The 24155-nt window shown below is 35.6% G+C and overlaps 1 protein-coding gene across 2 annotated transcripts in view; it reads right to left on the bottom strand.

The window, feature by feature from the left end:
• RABGAP1L (RAB GTPase activating protein 1-like) overlaps positions 1 to 24155 on the bottom strand; it is a 680557-nt gene that overhangs the window by 540585 nt on the left and 115817 nt on the right. For both annotated transcript variants that reach the window (XM_010850085.1, XM_010850086.1), the window contains exon 11: positions 2713 to 2806. In XM_010850085.1, coding sequence (XP_010848387.1) covers positions 2713 to 2806 — 94 coding nt within the window. The remainder of the gene's footprint in view (positions 1 to 2712; positions 2807 to 24155) is intronic.

Genomic DNA, 24155 nt, shown 5'->3' with positions numbered 1-24155 from the left:
AAAAACCTTGCTGCCACTTTCAGTTTGGTGTTTTCAAGTCTTTCTTTCACAAGTGTGTTAGTTGCCCAGTCATGTCCAACTCTGTGACCCCATGGACTGCAGCCTGTCAGGCCCCCCTGTCCATGGAATACTCCAAGAAAGAATACTGGAGTGAGTAGTCATTCCCTTCTTCAGGGGATCTTCCCAAATTTCTGTCACAAACATTTGCTCAATTTCTTTCTCCCTGGCCCTCTTTCTCTCCTTTTCTCTCAATCTTTGTTTGCTCACTTTTTTATGTAGTATTTCAGAACACCTTAACTCTAATCTCATATGAAGACCTCCATCACTGAATTTTTAGTCTGTTTTCCATTATCTTTTCCATAATATCTTTATTTTTTCTGATAATTTAAAATTAGTATTACTCTTCCTTTGTATCTTTCTAATAACACATTTCATTATCTGAGTTCTGATTTTATCCATAAAAGTTTCACTTTATTTTAATATAGTGATCTCATTGTTTCACAGTAAGTTCAAAATACTTTCAACTATATTTTATTTAAAAGCCCCTTGATAATACAGGCTGTCTCCTCATAAAAAAAATTTCCCCCCGAAGCACAAAATGAAGCACAATAGGTGCTCTACCTAACTGAACCACAAAAATATCTTCTTCTAAGTCCCTAGCTAATATTCCTAAGACTCACTGAAATGTTTTAAACCCACAAAAACATTAATGTTAAAAAAGATATGCCAAGAGCAATTTTAAAACTTTGTCAATTCTTGTGTAATAGAAATAAACTTCTCAAATGCCATCATTTTCACATAAACTGTCATGACACAACTACAATTAAGACAAGTAAAAATAAAAATACTTCAACTGTAAAAAATTCAGCAAGTTTTCTACAGGTCTAAAAACCAGTTATCTGAGTTCTTTAAAACAGTTCCCTAAGATTCTATAAACAAGTTGGTTGAAGTCCACTACAAAAAATATAATGTAGAAAGATATTTCTGAAAAAATGTACACTGAATGGTAGCTGAGGAATCCCATCACTCTACTTTAGAATTCTTACTCCATTTGGAACTCCACTTTATACATAAGGCCCATGAGTTTGGTACAGACCTCATCAACCCATGCAGTTATGTCCTAACTAGCTAATTTCTTCCAACTCCAAAATTACCTTCTAAATAATTAAAAGCATCATAAAGGCAATTTCTTTTTTTAAAAGTTATTTTCCAAGAAAATTTTTTATTAGTATTTACTTTTATTTGTTTGGCTGTGCCTGGTCTTTGCTGCGGCACTGAGAATCTCTGGTTGTGGCATGCGAACTCTTAGTTGCAGCATGCGGGACGAAGTTCCCTCAGCAGGGAGTGAATCTGAGCCCCCGGATTACCAACTGGACTATCAGGCAAGTCCCCATAATAGCAACTTCACCTTTAAAATATTTGTTGGGAATTGTCTTTATTATGTTTATTGTATTTTTTTTCTACTTCCGTGTTCATTCCAAAATTTCCACTAGGTGCTAACAGAAACATTTATCCATTATGTCACAATTCTGTTTTAATGTCTTTGGAGGGACTGATGTTGAAGCTGAAACTCCAATACTTTGGCCACCTAATACAGAGAGCTGACTCATTTGAAAAGACCCTGATGCTGGGAAAAATTGAGGGCAGGAGGAGAAGGTGACGACAGAGGATGAATGGTTGGATGGCATCACCGACTCGATGGACATGAGTTTTGGTAAACTCTGGAAGTTGGTGATGGACAGGGAGGCCTGGCGTGATGCAGTTCATGGGGTCGCAAAGAGTTGGACACAACTGAGCGACTGAACTGAACTGAGAAGACTGGAAAGAGTATCAATTTTCTGAGTCTATTCTGTCTCTTAGTAAACCTTCTACATGCATCCATAATAATGAATCCAGAAATCTACGTACATTATAGAAATGGGAGTCTGTCCAACTGGTTAAAAAGTCCTGCCTTTGGAGCCAGACTGCCTAGATTCAAACCCTGGCTCGGTCATTGACTTGCAGCATGATCATGCTCCTAACTGTAACTCCATCACTCAACAAGTCCCATCTCTTCCTGCCTATTCATCAGCTTCCCTTGCAATTGTGTCCTCTTCCTCTGGCATCATCAAATTTTCTCTCTCTGCAAGTCATGTCCAGCAACACACAATGTACATTCTATACTGACCATCCTAATTTCTAGAATTTCTCAAATTACCTCTCAACCCACATTCACTTACTAATATGTCCTTATTTCTTATCACCCCTTTATAGCAAAACTTCTATGAAGAGTTATCTATCCATACCTGATGATCACCTTTCCTCCTAGATATAGTCCAACCAGATTTCATTCCTCCCTCTCTATGGAGAGTGTCTTGTGTGAGTCACCAGCGACATTCAAACTGCTGGACCCAATGGAATTCTCAGGCTTCCTACAACCTGACCTTTCAGCAGCTGAGCACTTCCTTCTTGACAGACTTATTCACTTGCGTTTACCTTGACTCTCTTCCTACCCTACTGGTGTGCTTTCTGGAGCTCCTTTGCCGTATCTTTCCTCCTCATCTTTCCAACTGCTGAACACTGGAGTGGTTGAGGGCTCAGCACCTAGATGACTATCTATATTTACTCCCTAAGTTATCTCAATATAAAGATACATAAACAGTTTTTTAATTAATACAACAGATTTACAATCATGTAAATATGAAATTTTCAGTAAGAAAAATAAATTTTTACCATCTTCCTAGCAATTCTCCCCAAGAATATAGGATCTTCTCAGGACAATCCTTAGACACATCACCTGTTCCACTTGAGAGTTCATTATCACTCTCTGCAGAAGAAACACAAGAACAACAAAGATTATATTATATAGTACATTCTATTTTTATGTGTTATAAAACAAGAAGCATGACTGTTTCTAATAAAACAAATACTTCTGCTTATATTACACCACTGCAAAAATAACAGTATAAACTTCAATAATACGTATTATTTCAGTGCCAAAATAAATATTTTCAAAGCACAAAGTTTTTATTAAAATTCTTGTCCACAGTTTACATGGTATGAAACTGAAAACACCTATAAACAAATACCTTTACCCAAAGGAAGTAAAATTTAAAAGCTAATGGTAACATGGTTAGAAATTCCTATTTAGTGTTCTATTCATCAGTTTAGTATTCTCGAATATTGTGTGTGTGTATTCAGTCGCTCAGTTGTGTCCTACTCTTTGAGACCCTATGGACTGAGGGCCACCAGGCTCTGCTGTCCGTGGGATTCTACAGACAAGCATACTAGAGTGGTTTGCCATTTCCTGCTCCAGGCTATCTTTCTCAACCCAGAGATCAAATCCACATCTTCAGTGTCTCCCACATTGCAGGCAGATTCTTTACCACTGCACCACCTGGGAAGCCCTTATATTTTATTAAAATCATTTATACATTTTATATTATAGTTACTAATATTAATATTTGATGAAAAATAAATACTAAAGAATCAGACATATATATCAATATATAACACTGAGAAACATTTATGATACAAATACACAACCAGAAATCTAAAAAAAATTTTTTAAGACATATTGAAAAGTACAAGTTATTTTTGACTGTCCATGGGATTCTACAGACAAGCATACTAAGGTGGGTTGCCATTTCCTGCTCTAGGGGACCTTTCTCAACCCAAGGATCAAATCCATGTCTCCAGTGTCTCCTGGAGATGAAACTTTCATCTTTTAAAATGACAACTTCATAAAACATCGCAAAATATAAAGTAACAGTTTTAGAAAGAATAAGACAGCTTGAGTTATAGTTTACAATCAGTAGTGAAAATAAGTTAACTCTAAATTCTATAAATCTTTTGAATGGTAACAGACCTGGTAGAGAAAGGAAATGTAGTGGGCACAATTCACCTACATTATACCAAAGCTTTTGACACAGTGCTACCTAAGAAAAGGCTGGAGAAGTACAGATTGAATGATAAAATAGGCTGGATAAAAATCTGTCTGGCTGATAGCAAGTACCAAGGTTTCACCAATGCTCTTACAGTATAATAGGGATTGGCATTAAGTGAATCTCACAGGGATCTGTGCTAAAAACAATATTGCTTAGCATGCGACAAATCCAGCGATCCAAGCAGAAACTCGTTCATACCAGTGGATATATTCAACACCAAAAATTAATGTGATAAATAAAGACTTATTTGGTGAGGTTTAAAAGATGTGCTTATATGCACCTGAAAAGATTTTATTACATATTTAGCAAAATATAAACAAACTATATACATACACACAAACAAATGCTTCATCATCTTTAGGACAACATCAGATCAACAAGAACAATGATGGACATTTTATTCTAAAAGCAAGTATTATTCTGGACATTGGTAATGAAGGTTAAGAGGTTATATGCTAACATCACTGCTCTAGAAATACCTCACATAGAAGTGAGAGGTTCTGTTTCTTTTAAAGCTAGAGCAAATGAAGTATTACTAAGTATTGGAGGAACACAGTAAACAGAAACAACTGAAGCCTTAAGAGTAAAATAGCCTAACATGAAAAACTATGCTTTATAGTCCTTATAATTTTTTAACTAAAATGAGGCACTTCTGAGAGTAATATGAAAATGAATAAAGGAAATCTCATTTAAAATGAAGTCAGGAAACCCTGAAGGGGCAATTCTCACACATGTATCATTCGTGGCAGCTTACAGGCACTAACAGGAAGGAAGATTTCCTCCCAACCCAGCAAGGTCAAGCTGCTAGCCACCTACTGTCAGTGAAGAACCCCTGTAGCCCTCCCCAATTTCCTCCTTTTCGCTATAAAAGCAAGCCCCTCTCCTCCAATCTCCAGATACGCCTATCATTTACTGTTGTTTGCTTGTTTCAAATTGCAATTCTCTCCAATTACATAATAAACTTATTCTGCTGGTAAAATAACTGGCTGGTTTTGTTTGTTTAACATTAGCAGTGAAAAGGGACACTATTAAAAATTACACTAGAAAACAGGTTAAACTTACACTATCTCAGGCAAACAGACTTCCGGTCACCCTTCTTATTAATTAGTACCAAACATAAGCATTTATAAGTTGATATTCAATTAAGCAGGGTCCAAGATGATCCCACATTATACTCTAAGTTGCCACACAGTAAATAATAATACACCAAAGTGCCAAATTATTTGATGAAGTTGTACCTGCTAAGTTGGGAGATCAAAATCTAAGAACACAATAAAAGAAACAAGGAAACAAACACCGATGGACATCACTAACCTTGAATATTAAAAAACTCAAAAGGTACTACTGATATTGAGAATCTTTTGGACTCATTATTCTTGCTGTGAAAGGAATCCCTAAGCATGAAACAAAACCAAGATGCTTTAAAAGAGAATAAGAAATATGACTACCTATAATTTTAAAACTTCTATGAAGTAAGGTACAGTATATATATTTTTAAAACTATATTTACAGTACATATTTAGCAAAAAAAAAAATCTAACATATGACGGACTATTTTGTGTAACATATCAAAATAAAGAGCAGTCCAACAGAACATTGGGCCAAGGACATGAACACAGTACAGGGCAAAATACATAAAATACAACTAGCTAAAAAAGAAAGCCCTATCTCATTAATAATTTTTCAATGCAAATTAAAACAATGAAACATATTCATCAATTAGACTGGCAGACAGTATAAAGAGTAATAATATCTGGTGCTGATAAAACAGGAAACAGGAAGGTTGATACTTAAACAAGCAATCTTTAATTTATTAAGATTCTAAAATGCATATACCATTTGGTCTAGTAACTTCACTTCTAGAAATTTATGATCCAGAAACAGATATGCAAAAAAAAAAAATATGGAAAACTATTTTAATTGTATCATTGTTTGTGAAAATAAGAAACTGAAAACTATCAGGAATCTATCAACAGGAGTTTTATTAACTAAATTATGGTCTATCCAGTCAAAAGAATACTATCTAGCAGTTTAAAAGAATTGGTGAATCTTTATAGGCTAACATGAAAATCATCCAAAATATATGGTGATAAAAAGAAATAAAAGAGTAATCTTAAGTATGGTTTTATTTTAGTAAATATTATTCCTTATATGATTACAAAGATCTTTAAAAATAGCTGTAAGAATAGACACCAAACTATTAACAGCAATTACGTTTCAATAACTAACAGTATCTTATCACATAGTAGGCATTCAATAAATATTCAGGGAATACATCTTTCAGTTCTAAGTTTTATATTACTGTAATACTTTTATCTTTTAAAATAAGTTATATATAACTATAAAAAGCACAGGGAAAGGATTTTAATTTTTTAAATGACCCCTGTGCTATATGAAACAAAAACCTATTTTATTATTACAAACCCCTACTGCTATGTCATAAAACCATGAATGATAACAACAATGTCTTGTCTTCTTGACACTCTCCCAAGTTATTGTGCACCAAAAAAGGAAATCAGAACTGTAAGCAACTAGATTAGCAATGGAGAACTCCAAGGAGAAGGAAAGAAAATGGGCACACTGAAGTAAAACCAGACCCCTGATGAACAATTAAGGTAGAGACAACAGAAGGCCGGGAGCCAAATATTTGGATGAAAAGTAGGATTTAGTCAAGTAAGTTAGGGGGCTTCCCCAAAGGCTCAACGGGTAAAGAATCCACATGCAATGCAAGAGACCCAGGAGATGGGGGTTTGTTCTCTGGGTTGGGAAGATCCCCTGGAGAAGGAAATGGCAATCTGCTCCAGTATTCTTGTCTGGGCAATCCCATGGACAGAGGAGCCTGGTTGGCTATCGTCCAAAGGGTCACAAAGAGTTGGACATGACTGAGTGACTGAATAAACAAACGAACAAAACAGACTCCTACAATATCTTTAAGACTTCCATGAAAACATGCCTGTTGGACTCCCTGGTGGTTCAGTGGTTTAGGAATTTGCCTGCCAATGCAAGGAACGTGGGTTCAATCCCTGCTCAAGATTCCACATGCAGTGGGGCAATTAAGCCCACACACCACCAACTACTGAATCCTGCCTGCCCTGGAACCCAACAAGAGAAGCCACCACAATGAGGAGCCAGTGCACAGCAATTAGAAAGTAGCCCTCACTCACTGTGACTAGTAAAAGTCTATGTGCAGCAATGAAGACCCAGTGCAGTCAAAAATAATAAATTTTTTAAAAACCATGCCTGTTTACATTATTTAGTCATATATTTAATATCTGTAACATTCATGTCCTTCTCTTGAAGTCCAAGCTCTGCCAGGGCTGGGATTGTATCTTATTTGCCTTTATATAGTAAACTTCAGCACATAACACTGGACTGTGGAATGAATGGAAGGATTATTTTGTTGCTGCTTTATTTTGAGAATACCTTCATACATATAAGGCAATTGGGAAGGAAAACCCTGGAGCAAGAAAGATGAGAAATCAGGCAATTTTTCTGTAAAGACAAGAAATTGCCCAGGTTTCAGAGTACTGATTGAAGAGGAGGATAATTCCTATTTTGACTGCATGGGAGGCTTTGGAGAAATATGACAATGTTAAGAGAGTTAGTTGAGGGAATTTGTAGGTAATAGTTTCATCTTCCTCTATAAAGCGTAACTTTAGGAGAGGTCTCTGACAGACTCTGCTTAACTTACACAGCAGGATTTGGTAGAGACTCTTCTTAATATGCATAATTTCACTTCCTTATCATGAACATTTTCCTCATCAATTTCAATTTCCCTGCAGTTACTGGTGTCCTTTAGAAAGCAGGACCATGAAGAGCATTTCAGATGTCACTGGATTCAGACTGTAGGACTACTACTTTCTTTAAACATCAGTGAAATGCAAATAATATCAATCAGGTAGCGTTGTAAAAATTAAATGAAAATGTATTTGAAGTGCTACACAGGGTGCCTGGCATACAACAGCACTCAAGTGTAGCTATCATTTTTATTCTTATTGTTATTGAGCCCTTAGTTGCCTACCTTCAAAGCACTTAAAAGTAACTTAAAAAGGATTTCAGGTTTGTTCTGTCTTATCCACGGATTTCTAGTATGCAGAGAGCAGAAACCAACTGTACAATGCCAAAAGAAATTATAATTGATGTAAATTTTTAGATCAAACAAAATAAATATGTATGATGCCGCGATCAAAATAATTTAGTTTCTTAACTTTGGCACCATTCCCTGCTTTGAAAAAGAATTGTGTTTCTATTAGTGATGTTTTTCATCCTAATCATAAAAGGAAATTTTGAGAACTAGTGTCAACAAACATCATAAAAGGAAAAAAAGTACAGACACAGATATACAAAATACTTTTTTTCAAATAAAGTTAAAAATAAATAACAAAATTAGGGACAAATAAGCACAAAAATCTCATTTTCTTTTCTACTAAAGAATTACTCATAAAATACAAAGCTGAAAAGTATGCACAGATAAAATGCGGCTACTGAGGATTTTCAGATATTTTTCCCCTTAATTTTAGTCTTTCTTAATAAGTAATAAATATTTGTTGAAAGAAATACAGGCAATCACAGGTTGCTAAAAACTTTCTTCTAAACACACTGGGGAGAAAAATACTGAAAATTTTACTAACTGTGCAAATTGGGTAGAAACAGGTCTGTAAAAGGACACCTACCAACCTGGAGTAGTAAAAAAGTGGTTCATTTTGATTGTCTGTTGCCTGCTAAGTCACTTGGGTCATGTCCAACTTTTTGAGACCCTATGGACTGTAATCCACCAGGCTCCTCTGTCCATGGAATTCTCCAGGCAAGAATACTGGAGTGGGTCACCATCTCCTTCTCCAAGGGATATTCCCAACCCAAGAATCAAACCCACGTCTCTTTTGTCTTCTGCACTGGCATGTGGATTCTTTACCACTACTGCCACATTGATTAATTAGTTGTAAAGAATGTCATTTTGATGGCCAAACGCTATAGCCACATTTTAATGACTTTGAATATAATATAATCTCTCACTTTTCACATCACAGAGTCAGAATATACTTGTTTTACATAGAAGCTTATGTGCAAATGTAAATCATTAATGTAAAAGAAAATACATTCCTTAGTTTCTGAAATGTTCTAACATTTCCCACTGTCCAAAGCAAGTTGATTTACGATAGAGAAAAGATTCAAGGTAGAGACCACAAATTGCTTGCTTCTTTCCAACTTAATTATCATCACTGTCATTCTAAATCTAATTACAAGTTTAAAATTAATAATACCTGTAGTTCTTAAGCGTAAGTGATTAATAAAAATGTATCATTATTTGCTGAAACCTGTCAACCACACTCAAGAGAACTAGGGCAACCAATACACCTGACATGAAGGACAATTAACAATGTTAAACAAACTGTTACATTTTACATTTTTCTGGGATATTAATGACTTAGAATTTATTCAGTTATGTATTTACACTTTGAATTTCAGTTCTTTGGATATGCATTTCAATTTTACTTAAATTTTCCGATTTTTAAAACTGTATGTATGTATGTATGAGTGACATACAAAAAACTGTAGATATTTAGTGTATAAAACTTAATGTATTTGTAGAGGTTAGCATAGTCCTAGAATAAGAAATTTGAGTAATGTCTATCTGAATGTATTATCTATGACCCTTTGCAAAATAAACTGAGGTGGTAAAAGAGGAAAATAGCATCTGGCAGATTTTTTAAAAAGAACATACGATTTAATAAAAAATTGTTTTAAAACACATTCAAAGAATGACTTTTTTAAGGCAGCTATTCAATTAGAGGGAAAAATTAAGCAAGAGTTAGAGATCATTAGAAACAAAGGGTAGCAAGAGAAGAAAGAATTCATCAGGCTAGGTCAAATCTAACTTATGGTAGAAAGAGAACTCACTGACATCTACCATGTGGTATACAACATACTCAAGAGTCCTCTGAGCAGACGACCCTCTTCAACCAAGAGTGTAACTGAAAGAAAAAATACTCACAAATAAATAAGAAAGGAAGGGGAAATGCCCATAAAACTAGCCAAAGAAGTAAATGAAGCAACTGACAAATAACTAATCTCAAAAATATACAAGCAACTCCTCCAGCTCAACTCCAGAAAAATAAATGACCCAATCAAAAAAATGGGCCAAAGAACTAAATAGACATTTCTCCAAAGAAGACATACAGATGGCTAACAAACACATGAAAAGATGCTCAACATCACTCATTATCAGAGAAATGCAAATCAAAACCACAATGAGGTACCATCTCACGCCGGTCAGGATGGCTGCTATCCAAACATCTACAAGCAATAAATGCTTGAGAAAAGGGACCCCTCTTACTCTGTTGTGGGGAATGCAAACTAGTACAGCCACTATGGAGAACAGTGTGGAGATTCCTTCAAAAACTGGAAATAGAACTGCCTTATGATCCAGCAATCCCACTGCTGGGCATACACACTGAGGAAACCAGAAGGGAAAGAGACACGCGTACCCCAATGTTCATCGCAGCACTGTTTATAATAGCCAGGACATGGAAGCAACCTAGATGTCCATCAGCAGATGAATGGATAAGAAAGCAGTGGTACATATACACAATGGAGTATTACTCAGCCATTAAAAAGAATACATTTGAATCAGTTCTAATGAGGTGGATGAAACTGGAGCCTATTATACAGAGTGAAGTAAGCCAGAAGGAAAAACACCAATACAGTATACTAACGCATATATATGGAATTTAGAAAGATGGTAACAATAACCCTGTGTACGAGACAGCAAAAGAGACACTGATGTATAGAACAGTCTTATGGACTCTGTGGGAGAGGGAGAGGGTGGAAAGATTTGGGAGAATGGCATTGAAACATGTAAAATATCATGTAAGAAACGAGTTGCCAATCCAGGTTCGATGCACGATACTGGATGCTTAGGGCTAGTGCACTGGGATGACACAGAGGGATGGTATGGGGAGGGAGGAGGGAGGAGGGTTCAGGATGGGGAACACATGTATACCTGTGGTGGATTCATTTTGATATTTGGCAAAACTAATACAATTATGTAAAGTTTAAAAAAAAATAAAAAAAAAAAAAAAAAAAAAAGAAGCCATATGAAATCAGGCAGTTGAAGTAACAGTGAAATTAGGTTCATGCCTGCAGCTGGGTTTATATATTCCGCTGAGAGACTATAATTCAGAATATAAATTCAGTCCAGTTACTGAGAAAATTAGATAACCAGACATGATGAAGACTGAATAACTATCCATCCATCTATCTGTATATATGTGTGTGTATATAAATATATATAACATATATATGTGCACACTTATAAACACATACCTGAGTGTGTACATATATACACACATGTGTCTCTCTGTGTGTATGTATGAGGAGAGGAAGAGAAGGACAGAGGGAGAAAGAGAAATGGATAAGTGTAACCAAAATAAGGAGAGGTGACAAAATCTGGAAGAAATGGTTCTCTTTAAGAGAAAGCATATTAAGTATATGAAGAGATTGCCAAGTATAGAACACAATAGGGGGAAAAGCAGAAACTGACAAAAATAGACTTGGGTTAGCTTTTAATATGGGCTTCCCTGGTGGTTCAGATGGTAAAGAATCCGCCTGCAATGCAGGAGACCTGGGTTCGATTCCTGGGTTGGGAAGATCCCCGGGAGGAGGGCACGGCAACCCACTCCAGTACAGATGATCTCATACAGACAAGGATTTTAAAATTCAAAAGTTGGAAAAAAATATTTGTGAAAACAATAGTAAATAATGGACTTTTGAGAAAAACTCAAGGTTTGGAATTTAAGTTCCACCTGTTGGGCCTGCTAACATTCTGTGTGGCCCATGATCACACATCTTCCTGTGACATCCTGAATACTTGTCTGCCTTCCTTTCTAGACTAACTTACTCACTTTTGTCAGAAACTGTGTTACAGTCATCACTGTATTCCTCCCTATCAAAGTACTGGGCGATTTGGCTGGCAACATTTCTATAGAGACACAAAAGACCACAGACAGTCAAAGCAATATTAAGAAAGAAAATAAGACCTAGAAGAATCAGGCTCTTTGACTTCAGACTATACTACAAAGCTACAGTCATCAAAACATTATGGTGCTGGCGCAAAAACAGAAATACAAATCAATGGGACAGGATATAAAGCCCAGAAATAAACCTACACACCCATGTTCAATTAATTCATGACAAAGGGGGCAGACTATACAATGGAGAAAAAAAAAGTCTCTTCAATAAATGGTGCTGGGAAAACTGGACATCTATATACTTAAAAAATGAAATTAGAACATTCTTTAACACCATGCACAAAAATAAACTCAAAATGGTTATGAAACATAAACATAAGACCAGATACTATAAAACTCTTAAAGGAAAACATAGGCAAAATGCTCTTTGACATCATAAATTGCAGCAATATCTTTTCTGAGCCATCTCCTAGAGTAGTGGAAATAAAAACAAAAATAAACAAATAGGAACTAGTTAAACTCAAAAGGGTTTGCACATCAAAGGAAACCATAGACAGAATGAAAAGACAACTGACAGAATGGGAGAAAATATTTGCAAATGATGCAACCAACAAGAGACTAGTCTTCAGAATTTACAAACAGACCATGCTGCTCATTAGCAAAAAAACAAACAACCTAATCAAAAAATGGACAGAAGACCTAAGTATACATTTCTCCAAAGACAACAAATACTTTTATTTGCCTGATTTCCTATCCCTCTTCAGCTCAGTTCAGTTCAGTCACTCAGTCATATCCGACTCTTTGCAACCCCATGGAATGCAGCTTGCCAGGCCTCCCTGTCCATAGCCAACTCCCGGAGTTTACTCAAACTCATGTCCATTGAGTCAGTGATGCCATCCAACCATCTCATCCTCTGCCATCCCTTTCTCCTCCTGCCTTTAATCTTTCCCAGCATCAGGATCTTTTCAAATGAGTCAGTTCTTCGCATCAGGTGAGCAAAGTATTAGAGTTTCAGCTTCAGCATCAGTCCTTCCAATGAACACCCCGGACTGATCTCCTTTAAGATGGACTGGTTGGACTGGTTCCTCTTCGGTGTTTTCATAAATGATATCACTATCTATCCAGTTGCTCAAACTGAAAATCTACAAGTTGTTCTTTTACCCTGATCACCTACATTTAATTACCCAACCTGTGCACACCACTTCCAATATGTTATCTCAAATCTATCTACTTCTCTCCCTTTCCAAATATAACTCTAACTAACCTCTAACATTTTGACAGATCTTACAATGAGGGTCTCACAAATGATCTTCCTGATTCTATCCATGCTCTACTAAACTCCATTCTACATGTATCCAGCTGCTGTGGCATTTTGAAATCATGAACCAAATCTTTGTCTCTCCAGCTTACAACCCTTCAAAGTCTTCAAAAAGAGAAAGCCCTCACTGTGGCTTACAGAAAGTAACATGATGTCTCCCTGGCTACCCGTCCATATCTGTTATACTACTAAGTTGCTTGTCCCCTGCCCTTTGGTCATCTGTCCTCCCTTTCACTTCTTCAAAATCATCAGGCATACTTTCATGTCTGAGACTCTGTACCACCTTCCTCCCTCCTGAAATGCCCTTTCGCATCCTCCAATGGCTGACTTTCTCTTGTCATTCAGATCTCAATTTAAATGTCACCTCCTCAGAGGAATTTTTGCTGACCACCTAATCTAAAGCAGCTACCCAAACCAATCAAACATCATTAGTTCTTTACATTTTTCTTATTTATTTATCATCTACTATCTTCTTCCCAATTAGAAGTATAAAAAATTTATCTATCCTATTATTTCAGAGGTTTTCAAGATCAACTCCAGGGTCAATGATTCCCTAGGAGGACTCACAGAAATCAGCATATAGTTACTTGCAACACATGATTTACTAGTGACAGTGAAAGGATACAAAGAAAAATCAGCAAAGGGAAAAGGCACACTGGGTGAAGTCTAGCAGAAAGGAAGCAGAAACTTTCAGGAGTCCTCTCCCAGTGGAATCCTCTCCAGGTGCTCAGTGCTTAGTCATTCAGCTGTGTCCAACTCTTTTTGACCCCATGAACTGTAGCCCGCCAGGATCCTTTGTCCATGGGGATTCTCCAGGCAAGGCTACTGGAGTGGGTTGCCATGCCCTCCTCCAGGGAATCTTCCCAACCCAGGGACTGAACCCAGGTTTCCCACATCGCAGGTGGATTCTTTACCATCTGAGCCACCAGGGAAGCACACTCAATCCCTCCAGTAATGAGCTGTGACACCATGTGTTAAACACTATCTACCAGGGAAGCCCATCAGAGACTCTGTGCCTGAAGTTTTTCTGAGGCTGGTCATAAGTACCCTATGCTGAGCATGTACCAAAATTTCAGAAGCCAGAAGAAAAGCAGGTGTTCAGGATAAACCATACTGTAGTACAAACAATTCAGGCACAGTTAATCACTCTTCTCAGTTAGGGAATGTGGCAACCCTCCTAAAATCTAAGTTTACCAATAACAGCCAAAGGCCAACCTTGCAAACAGGCTCTTCTAAGGACAGAAGTCTAAAGTTTGTTATGTTAACTCTTTTCCTGCACATTTATCAACCCCTATATTACCAATTATAACTTCCATTAACAGATTTTAAAAACAAGAATACGTTTTCTTGTCTCTGAATCGAATATTTCTAAGAAATTCCCACTCGTTAAACAATATTTACCTAACACTTGATACATGGTAGGCATTGGGAGCTCCAAAAATAATAAAACACCATCTGCCCCTTAGGAACTCACACTCTAGAAGGTGACAGAAATTAATTTAAAAGACCATATTTATAAGAAAGCATTTTAAAAATTACTAATAGTGGTGCGTACGAAGTGCCATTAGAGCATGATGATGGAAAGACTAACACTACCTCAATATATAACAAAATCACTTCCAGGAAAAATTAAGAGAGAGAGGAAAGGGCCTACTTCAGCTATAAGATTATCTGAAGGAGTAATACTTGAGCCTGAACAGAGATCTAAATGATAAGGAAAATGCAGCCAGCAGAAGTTTTGATCAAAGTACCTTTCAAACAAAGAATAACATACACAATAACACTAAGAAAGGTCGATTAGAGAGAAAGCTTTAAACACTTAGAATATTCTAAACGTTCAATAAATGGTAGCTATTAGTATACCGTGTCCTCTTCACGCATTAAGAAACTGATGATTTTAGAGATTAGATACATGAAGCCCATACCTCTAGTACATTTGCATACCATACCATTCATATCTACTCTATTCATCTACCAAAAAAATTAATTTTAGACAGAAGTTAAAAATAGTGCAAGTAAAATGAAGCAAAAATTGATTACCTATTCATTCATTCAAATATTTACTAAGTACTCACTACATGACCAAACTTAAGAAGATGAAAAAGACATGCCTCCTAACTTTGAGGAATTTATGTTCTAGGAAAAAATAAGTACTTGGACACAGACACACGAGAGGAAAGCAGAATATGAGCTATAACAGAAACAGGAACAGAAAAGTCAGTGGTTGGAATAGGGTAGGAAACATGCCTTAGATCAGAACACTTAAGCTAAAGCAATAGGTAAATGAAAAACTAAGCCTTACCCTGCTCAAAATAAAGGGTGAGGAAGGGGGCAGCACAAATATGGAAAAAAAATTAAGGGTTACATGACTAATAGACATACATTTTCCTAAACTGTGTAACCAATTTATCGCCTAAATCTTTTACACAAAAAATACCCTGAATAAAATAAATCATTTCCAAAAAGACACTTTTAACACAACTGTAAAATATCTCTTACACCAATCTTTGATTAAATCAGAAAATACAAAATTGGCATGACGTAAAAGGCCCTCCATTATTCAACCTCTGTATTCTCTCTAATCTCATTTCCCACCCTTACAGATGAAGAATGTATATTTTATTGCATACAAAATGTGGTTTCCCATCACCTCAAGTTTTCCTCTGCTTGGAAGGGTTCCCTTATGGTAGTGTCCAAACATTTCCAGCTAAATAATAGCATTAATCAAGACTGAACTCAGAGGCATAATTTTCAAAATGTCTTCCCTGAATTTTCAGGCCAAACCAAGTTCCTTTTAGTCAGCTCACATTATGCCCTGTTCTCATCTTACGAAAGTTGGCCCACCTGATCCGTAGGATCTGCATCCATAGATGCAAACAATCATGGACCATCTGTAAGGGTACCTGAGCATCTAATGATTTTGGTATCAACAGGTAGTCCTGTAACCAATCCCTCCCAGACACCCAGGGATGACTGTACTGAATTTACTGCATTTTACTAAAATTATCTATTTATGGGTCTTTTTCTTCAACCAGACTATAAGCTCCTCAGCGGTAATAGTCACATCTTATTTTTGTGTCCACAGCAATGAGCAGAGCTGTGGGTGCCCACTAAAAGTTTATTAAACTTTTACAACTTTGATAAAAATTACCAAAAACAAATCTGAGTTATAGATGGCTTTCTAACCATTGCAACTGATCCAGGAATCACACTTGAAAAACTTTAAAAAATAAATTATTAGTTTTCTTTAGAGGGAACATCCTGAATATCAATTATCTACATTTTTCAGTCTATAGTACAGACTCTTCAAAACAGACATCATCAGCAAGTGCCAAATGTACCTGTGGTTTGCATTGTGAAGAGAAGATCAGCTGCTCTGTATACTTTTTAGGTGAATGAGCAGGAAAATGAAACTGCACTGCAGAAGTCAGAGTCTTCCATGTATTGCCACTTGGGCTGAGGGCCACTGAATCTCAGAACAGGTGATTTTCCATGATCAGTGGTTTGCAATTCTTTCTACCTCTGTATCATTCATGTATGTAGCCCATTCTCATGAATTTTTTTTCAACACAGTGAATTCTCAACTTAGAACATACACTTCTAAAGTAACAAGGCACTTCTATATATTGAGAATTACTGATCTACATATATTAATTGAATTTGAAAGCATCACATAGGAACTGACAAGTTAATTCTTTTATAAGTATATTATGTGTATATTTATATTTATAATTATATTTCTTTTCCTAAAAAAAAATGTAATAAAGGCCAACATACAAAATGTGACTCACGTGAAGGTCAGTCACTTCATTAAAATCAAGCTACAAAGTCTCTGCATCTCTGCCCTTAAAATCCAGTTGATAGTCATAGTGAAAGAAATGGAAATTTGTTGCATCATTCTATGATTAAGGCATATTATTCTACTTATGCAAAACAGCACACTATTTTCAAAAAAAAGTAGTAAGAATGAAGCTCAAGATTTCTTAAATTATGAAGTTTTAATCCCTTAACCATAACATGACATAAATACTCAACAGAAATCTTACTTTGGAAATGATCATAGGTACAAAGTCTTCAAGAAGTATCCAAATTCTCTTAGAATTCAACTAACTTGTCTTTATCTGAGTGTCTGTACCTTTAATATCTTGCATTTATTTTACATATCTCTTTCCATCTCTAGACTGTAAGCTCCAGGAAGACAGGAATGGATCTTAAGCATTTGATACAGCACTTAATATATGCCTAGATTATAGCAAGCTCTAAATATAACTGAATATGAGAAGGATCAATAGGGCATTGGCAGTTGAGTGACCCAGATCTCTTATAATGCCTGGAAGAAAGCTGAGCTTTCTGAAAAGTGAAAGTGCAAGTCATACACCTATGTCTGACTCTTTGTGACCCCATGGACTATACAGTCCATGGAATCCTCCAGGCCAGAATACTGGAGTGGGTAGCCTTTCCCTTCTCCAGAGGATCTTCCCAACCTATGGATTGAAACCAGATCTACTGCATTGCAGGCAAATTCTTTACCAACTGGAGCTTTCTGAAAACTTACTGCTAAAAAATCACACTGGGCTTCCCAGGTGGCACTAGTGGTCAAGAATCCACCTGCCAGTGCAGAAGACAAAAGAGATGCGGGTTCAATCCCTGACCTGAGTTGGGAACATTCCCTGGAGAAGGAAATGGCAACCCACTCCAGTATTCATACCTGGAGAATCCCATAGACAGAGAAGTCTGGTCCATAGGGTCCCAAAGAGTCAGATACAACTGAAGCAACTTAGGATGCAAGAAGGATGAAAGAATAGAAACTGAAAAGGAAAGATAAGCACGACAGAGCAAAGATTGAGAATGACAGAAGCAAGGAAGAGAAAACTAACACTAGAGAGTCATAAAGGTATGAGAAGAGAGATGATTAGGAGGACTATTAAGCAGGTTATAGCTGGGCAATTCTGAAGAGACATAAAAAATCTAATACCCTTATTTCTCTGATGTAAAATTTGTGGTTTTTGTAAAAAGAGAAAGGAAAAATTAAAGCTTTAATTATCTAAAGCCAAACTTGTTTTATTATTTAAATATTACTCAAAAAATTTTAATGTATTCAAATGGGTAACTTAGAATTTTTATTGAGTAATTTGCCTATCTCTATTTACAGTGTAATGAAAACACTAATAGTACTGTATTACATAGATCTTCTGCTGACATACACTTTACAAATATTTACTCGAATCCAAATATTCAAGGCAGGGTGAAATTTTTAACATTAAGTTTTCAGAAAGCTCAGCTTTCCTCCTGTCATTATAAGAGATCTGAGTCACTCAACTCCCAATGCCATATTCAAAGCATTAGAACACCACACCCCCTGGTGTAACAAAAGCCATAATTTCTCCAACTGAAAAATTAAGTCCTTTCTTTTCAGATACTAACTGCTGCTAAAGAAAATGGCATATGAATTAGTTCCATAAGCTTTCTACAAATAGTTAATAAACTCTCAGTCTTGTTTCACTTAAAGGAGTTAACTGTTTACAAATGCAATTATAAAGTAATCAGATCACATTCTGGTCCGGCCACTGTCACTTAATCTCAAGGTCTCAGTGCAGCACTTTCATGGCATCATCTTTCAGGATTTGAAATAGCTCAACTGGAATTCCATCACCTCCACTAGCTTTGTTCATAGTGATGCTTCCTAAGGCCCACTTGACTTCCCATTCCAGGATGTCTGGCTCTAGGTGAGTGATCACACCATCGTGATTATCTGGGTTGTGAAGATCTTTTTTGTACAGTTCTTCTGTGTATTCTTGCCACCTCTTCTTAATATCTTCTGCTTCTGTTAGGTCCATACCATTTCTGTCCTTTACTGAGCCCATCTTTGCATGAAGTGTTCCCTTGGTATCTCTAATTTTCTTGAAGAGATCTCTAGTCTTTCCCATTCTATTGTTTTTCTTTGTTTCTTTGCATTGATCGCTCATTATTATTAGTAACTAGAAAACAGAATTAACTGCCTTGTGAATTGGTTACTCAATCTGTTTCCAAAGACCAGTCTACCTACCAAGTGTTAAGGACGTTCTACTTTGCCAACAAAGGTCTGTATAGTCAAAGTTACGGTTTTTCCAGCAGTTGTGTATGGATGTGAGAGTTGGATCATAAAGAAGCCTGAGCACCAAATAACTGATGCTTTCAAACTGTGGTGCTGGAGAAGACTCTTGAGAGTCCCTTGGACAGCAAGGAGATCAAACCAGTCAATCCTAAAGGAAATCAACCCTGCTATTCACTGAAGGACTGATGCTGAAGCTTCAATACTTTGTTCACCTGATGAGAAGAGACAACTCATTGTAAAAGACCCTGATGCTGGAGAAAAAGATTGAGGGCAGGAGAAGGGGGTGATAGCACTTGCTTTACCTGCTGTGGTGGTAACAGACCATATCAAAATGTATTTGTGTTAGATGAAGACATCCTCATCGTGCTTCAACTGACTGAAGAAATTTAAATGTTCTGGAGAATGATCTCTAGTGTAATCAGGAGACACTTCAGTTTGTCAAAAGTATTAAGATATAAAGATGACGTCAGCTGAAGTGACCACAGTCCCGACAGAGTATAGACACTCAATAAACATCTGGCAGGGACAGAATCCAAAGGGAAAGCAAAAATTCTTTCCCTTCAAATAGAGTGGTTTTGATCCATATATCCATAGTTTGATGGGATCCCAAAACAATATACACCTCTTAACAGATAAAAATGCAAAAGGAGTGGGTGTGAAAGAAGCAATAGTTTTCCATGACTCTCCCCTGATGTAACTACCACAATAATAATGCTTACTTTCTTTCCCATTTCCCTTTAGACAAATATGCAGGCACATAAACCAAACAAGATTTTGAGAATCTGACTACAGGTATTATGAAATACTAAATCTTTGACAAAAAAAGCAGTTTATATTAGATTTAACAACCACATAGGTGCTAACAAAATTCAAATCTATTAGCCTAACAAGCATATAAGACATGCTCAACTTCATGTATAATCAGGGAAATGTAAACAAAATGAGATGCCAGTAAGAATGGCAAATATTTTAAAACCAATAATATCTCCCGTTGGTGAAGGGAAGAGGTGAAGGGTGCTCAGATACACTATTGGAAGGGGAAAACATTTGCAGTCTTTCTAGAAAACAATTTAGCATCACCTATCAAAAACCAGATTGTGCTTCAGAGTATATACAAAGAAGACTATTCTTTATAACAGCTGTAATAGCAAAAAATAAAAATGGTAATTGCTTTTAGAACCTTCAAAAGAGAAATGGAAAAGTAAGTTATGCTATACCCATGCCACAAAATACTATGGAACTTTAAATAGTGAAAAACGGTTTAATGAAGTGTTCATAAGACATTGTTTAATAAAAGAAAATAGAGTTGCCAAACATGATATACACAATGTTCCTTTTAGAAACGAATACATAAACTCTTTAAATGATTTCTCTTGAGAATTAGTATTGGTGGGCAATAGGAGTCTGTTTTACATTTATTTAAAATTTTTAAATATGAAAAAGAGAGAAAAAATTTCGTGTATTTTTGTATTTGTTTTTTAAGTAATACAAAGATGATTATCTTCCCAAATCATAAGTCAATGATTAGCTTTACACAGAAAATTTTTCAGTCACACTGTTAATTTATTTAAATGTCTTAAAGATTTGATTAAGTAAATGATTATCTCAGTCAAAACCCATTTTAGTTGATTCATGTGTGTGGTTAAATTGAAATGACAAACATATCAATAGTATTTGCAAGGGAAAATAGAACATGCTATTATAAGTTTATCTCAAATTCACTTGGGGGTTTTACATTTGAGTCATCATTTGTCAACAACAGTAATTATTTTAACACTACCATTTAAAATGTTATTGGTATCATATTAAGCTGAAGCCACCAGGAATAAATACTCTTATCTCCCTTAGTACGCTGGATCAAAACAACCTTTTCAAACACATGCTTGACTGAACCACTTTGGAAAATATAATTACACCAAAAATGTTACTAGAAAGATAAAGTCAGACTTATACCAAAACTGTGCTGAATTTAGCCAGTAGCACTGACCCTTCAAGTACAAAGTTCATTTAGCCACTCTATAAAGGTCAGCCCTACTATCAACAATGACATTTATAGGAATAAATTAGGGCTTCCAATTTTTTAAAAAGTACCAGTATAAACTCTATTTAGTATATGATTGCTGTGCACATAAATACGTGAGATTTATTTTATTAAAACAAAAAATCTTCAGGTCATGAGATAAGTACATACCCTGAAAAAGAAACAACAAGATAGAAATTCTGTATTAATTTAAAATTTTAGATATCAAAGATTTTCCCTCAGTTCTCAATTATTCTACGAATTAAGTATGAAAAGGAAGTCTTAATGAAGGTGGGGAATCCCATTTCAGTTAAACTTCTGTGATTTCAAAGAAAAACATCTTTCTATGTGACGTGAACTCTGAATAATATGATAAGAAACATGAGTAAGTGCTCAAATTTTCATCCAAACGATGCAGCACTAGCCTTGGTGCTGTATCGAGCAATCTGCATAATCAGATTTTATAGAACTCAATCTCCCTCTTATTTTCTAATACTTTTTACTCTCCATTCTCATCCTATTCTATAATATTTATAGAAAGTATTGATAGGGAAATTGCAAAAGTAGCATTTGGACAATCTCTCTAAGCATTATAAAATAATTTTAACATTCACCTTTCAAGAAGTTTGAGACATGAAAGCAACAATGAAGTAACACATTAGATGGCATTCAGCAGAATTTACAGGGGGTTGGGAAAAATGAATTTATCACACTGAAGTTAAAAAATGATAAAGGACAATTGTATGCTCATCTGACTGACATGAAAATAGCACTAATTAAGGAAGAACTAAGGATAAATTTCTGTGGGAATACTAGTTAATTCAAAATTAATTTTCTAACTTGTGAAATAAATATTTTAAATAAGTTAGAGGCTTCTCTGATGCCTCAGATTGTAAAGAATCTGCCTGCAATGCAGGACATCCAGGTTTGATGTCTGGATTGGGAAGATCCCCTGGAAAAGGAAATGGCTACCTACTTCAGTATTCTTCCCTGGAGAATTCCATGGACGGAGGAGCCTGGCGGGCTACAGTCCAAATAAGTTAGAAAGAAAGAAAAGTGACCATGATCACTTAATGCTTGACTGCATATTTTTACATTAAAAATGTTTCAGATAATATAAACACTGTATCTACAAAGTACTAAATGAACCAAATTTGACATGAGCATAAAAACATAACACCAAAAGAATAAAAAAGGGACACCAAGAAAAACCAAACCTATAGAAGTTTAATAACTAAATCACAGTATTTTAAAATAAAACATTTATCTAACTAACACTTTTCTAAAAGCACACAACACAAAAAGAAAAAAAATTAACAAAAACATACCATATAAAAATCCACAACTCATATTTACTATATTCACAATCTTATATTTTCTATAAGGTTAAAAAAGTTTCATGCAATGGATTTATATACTTTTGAATAAAATGTCTAAGAATCTGATTTTCTTATCAGAGATTCTGCACTGTATTAATCTTGAAGAACAATCCTCCCTGGATCAATATAAAAAGATTTTTATGATCTTAAGATGTATTTTTTTCTATTAGATTACCCATTTATAACAGTTTGAATTAAATATATATTTCAGACATGCCAAAACAACCACAAGTACAATTGTACGTTGAATATTAACCAACTGTGCAGGCACACTGAAGTTACTAAATGAGAGGATGGGTGCTTCCATCACACCTATATGATGCAAACACTAACTCTAGCAGTATTGCTTTTTTTTTCTTGCATTTTCTATTTCCTCTCAAATGTATTTTGTATTAAGAACGAAGTTAAATCATGAAATTTCTTTTGCTGTCTGTAAGGTCATTTCAAAATGCAAAAAGAAAAAAAATAATTTATCTTTTTGATACTTTCCAGTAGAAATACACTAAAACTTTACTATAACACACTGTACATAGCAGAAGTCCTATAACGGCTTATTTTGGAACACTAATAAAAAGGGCATTTATTATGTAATAAAATGTAACTAACAAAAAGGAACATCAGCTATACTGTGGCCCCATTTTTGTACACAAAAGACATTACAGTAATACTGAAACATTCCACAGTTTCAGAAATTACATAAAGTATACTTAAAACTGTTCACAAATATGCTTTGACTGTTTGGATTGGCCAATTTTTCTGTAAAGGGCCAAACAGTATTTTTAACTCTCACATGCTGTTACTGTTTCCTTTTACTTTTGGGGGTGGGGGTGGTGGGACGGGGGACTGGGGGAAGTTGTTATTACAATCCTTTAAATATCTAAGAACTATTCTTTGCCCAGAAGCCATATAAGAAAAAAATAAATTGTGGACCAGATTTGCCAGTAGGCTACAGTTCGCCCTTTCAGAATAATTATTCATTCTTATTTGCTTCAAAATCTTAAAGCTGAAAGAATCTTTTAAATGCCCAAAACTACATTTTCCAAAGGCATTAATTTCATTAAAGAAAGCTAGCCTTGGTAAATTCAAAAAAATAGAAATCATTCCAAGCATCTTTTCTGACCACAATGCAGTAAGATTAGATCTCAATTACAGGAGAAAAACGATTAAAAATTCCAACATATGGAGGCTGAACAACACGCTGCTGAATAACCAACAAATCACAGAAGAAATCAAAAAAGAAATCAAAATTTGCATAGAAATGAATGAAAATGAAAACACAACAACCCAAAACCTGTGGGACACGGTAAAAGCAGTCCTAAGGGGAAAGTTCATAGCAATACAGGCACACCTCAAGAAACAAGAAAAAAGTCAAATAAATAACCTAACTCTACACCTAAAGCAACTAGAAAAGGAAGAAATGAAGAACCCCAGGGTTAGTAGAAGGAAAGAAA

This window comes from Bison bison, unplaced genomic scaffold (genome assembly GCF_000754665.1).
Source record: "Bison bison bison isolate TAMUID 2011002044 unplaced genomic scaffold, Bison_UMD1.0 scf7180017864289, whole genome shotgun sequence".
In the NCBI taxonomy this organism is placed as follows: Eukaryota; Metazoa; Chordata; class Mammalia; order Artiodactyla; family Bovidae; genus Bison; species Bison bison.
This window is presented reverse-complemented; position numbering and strand designations above follow the sequence as displayed.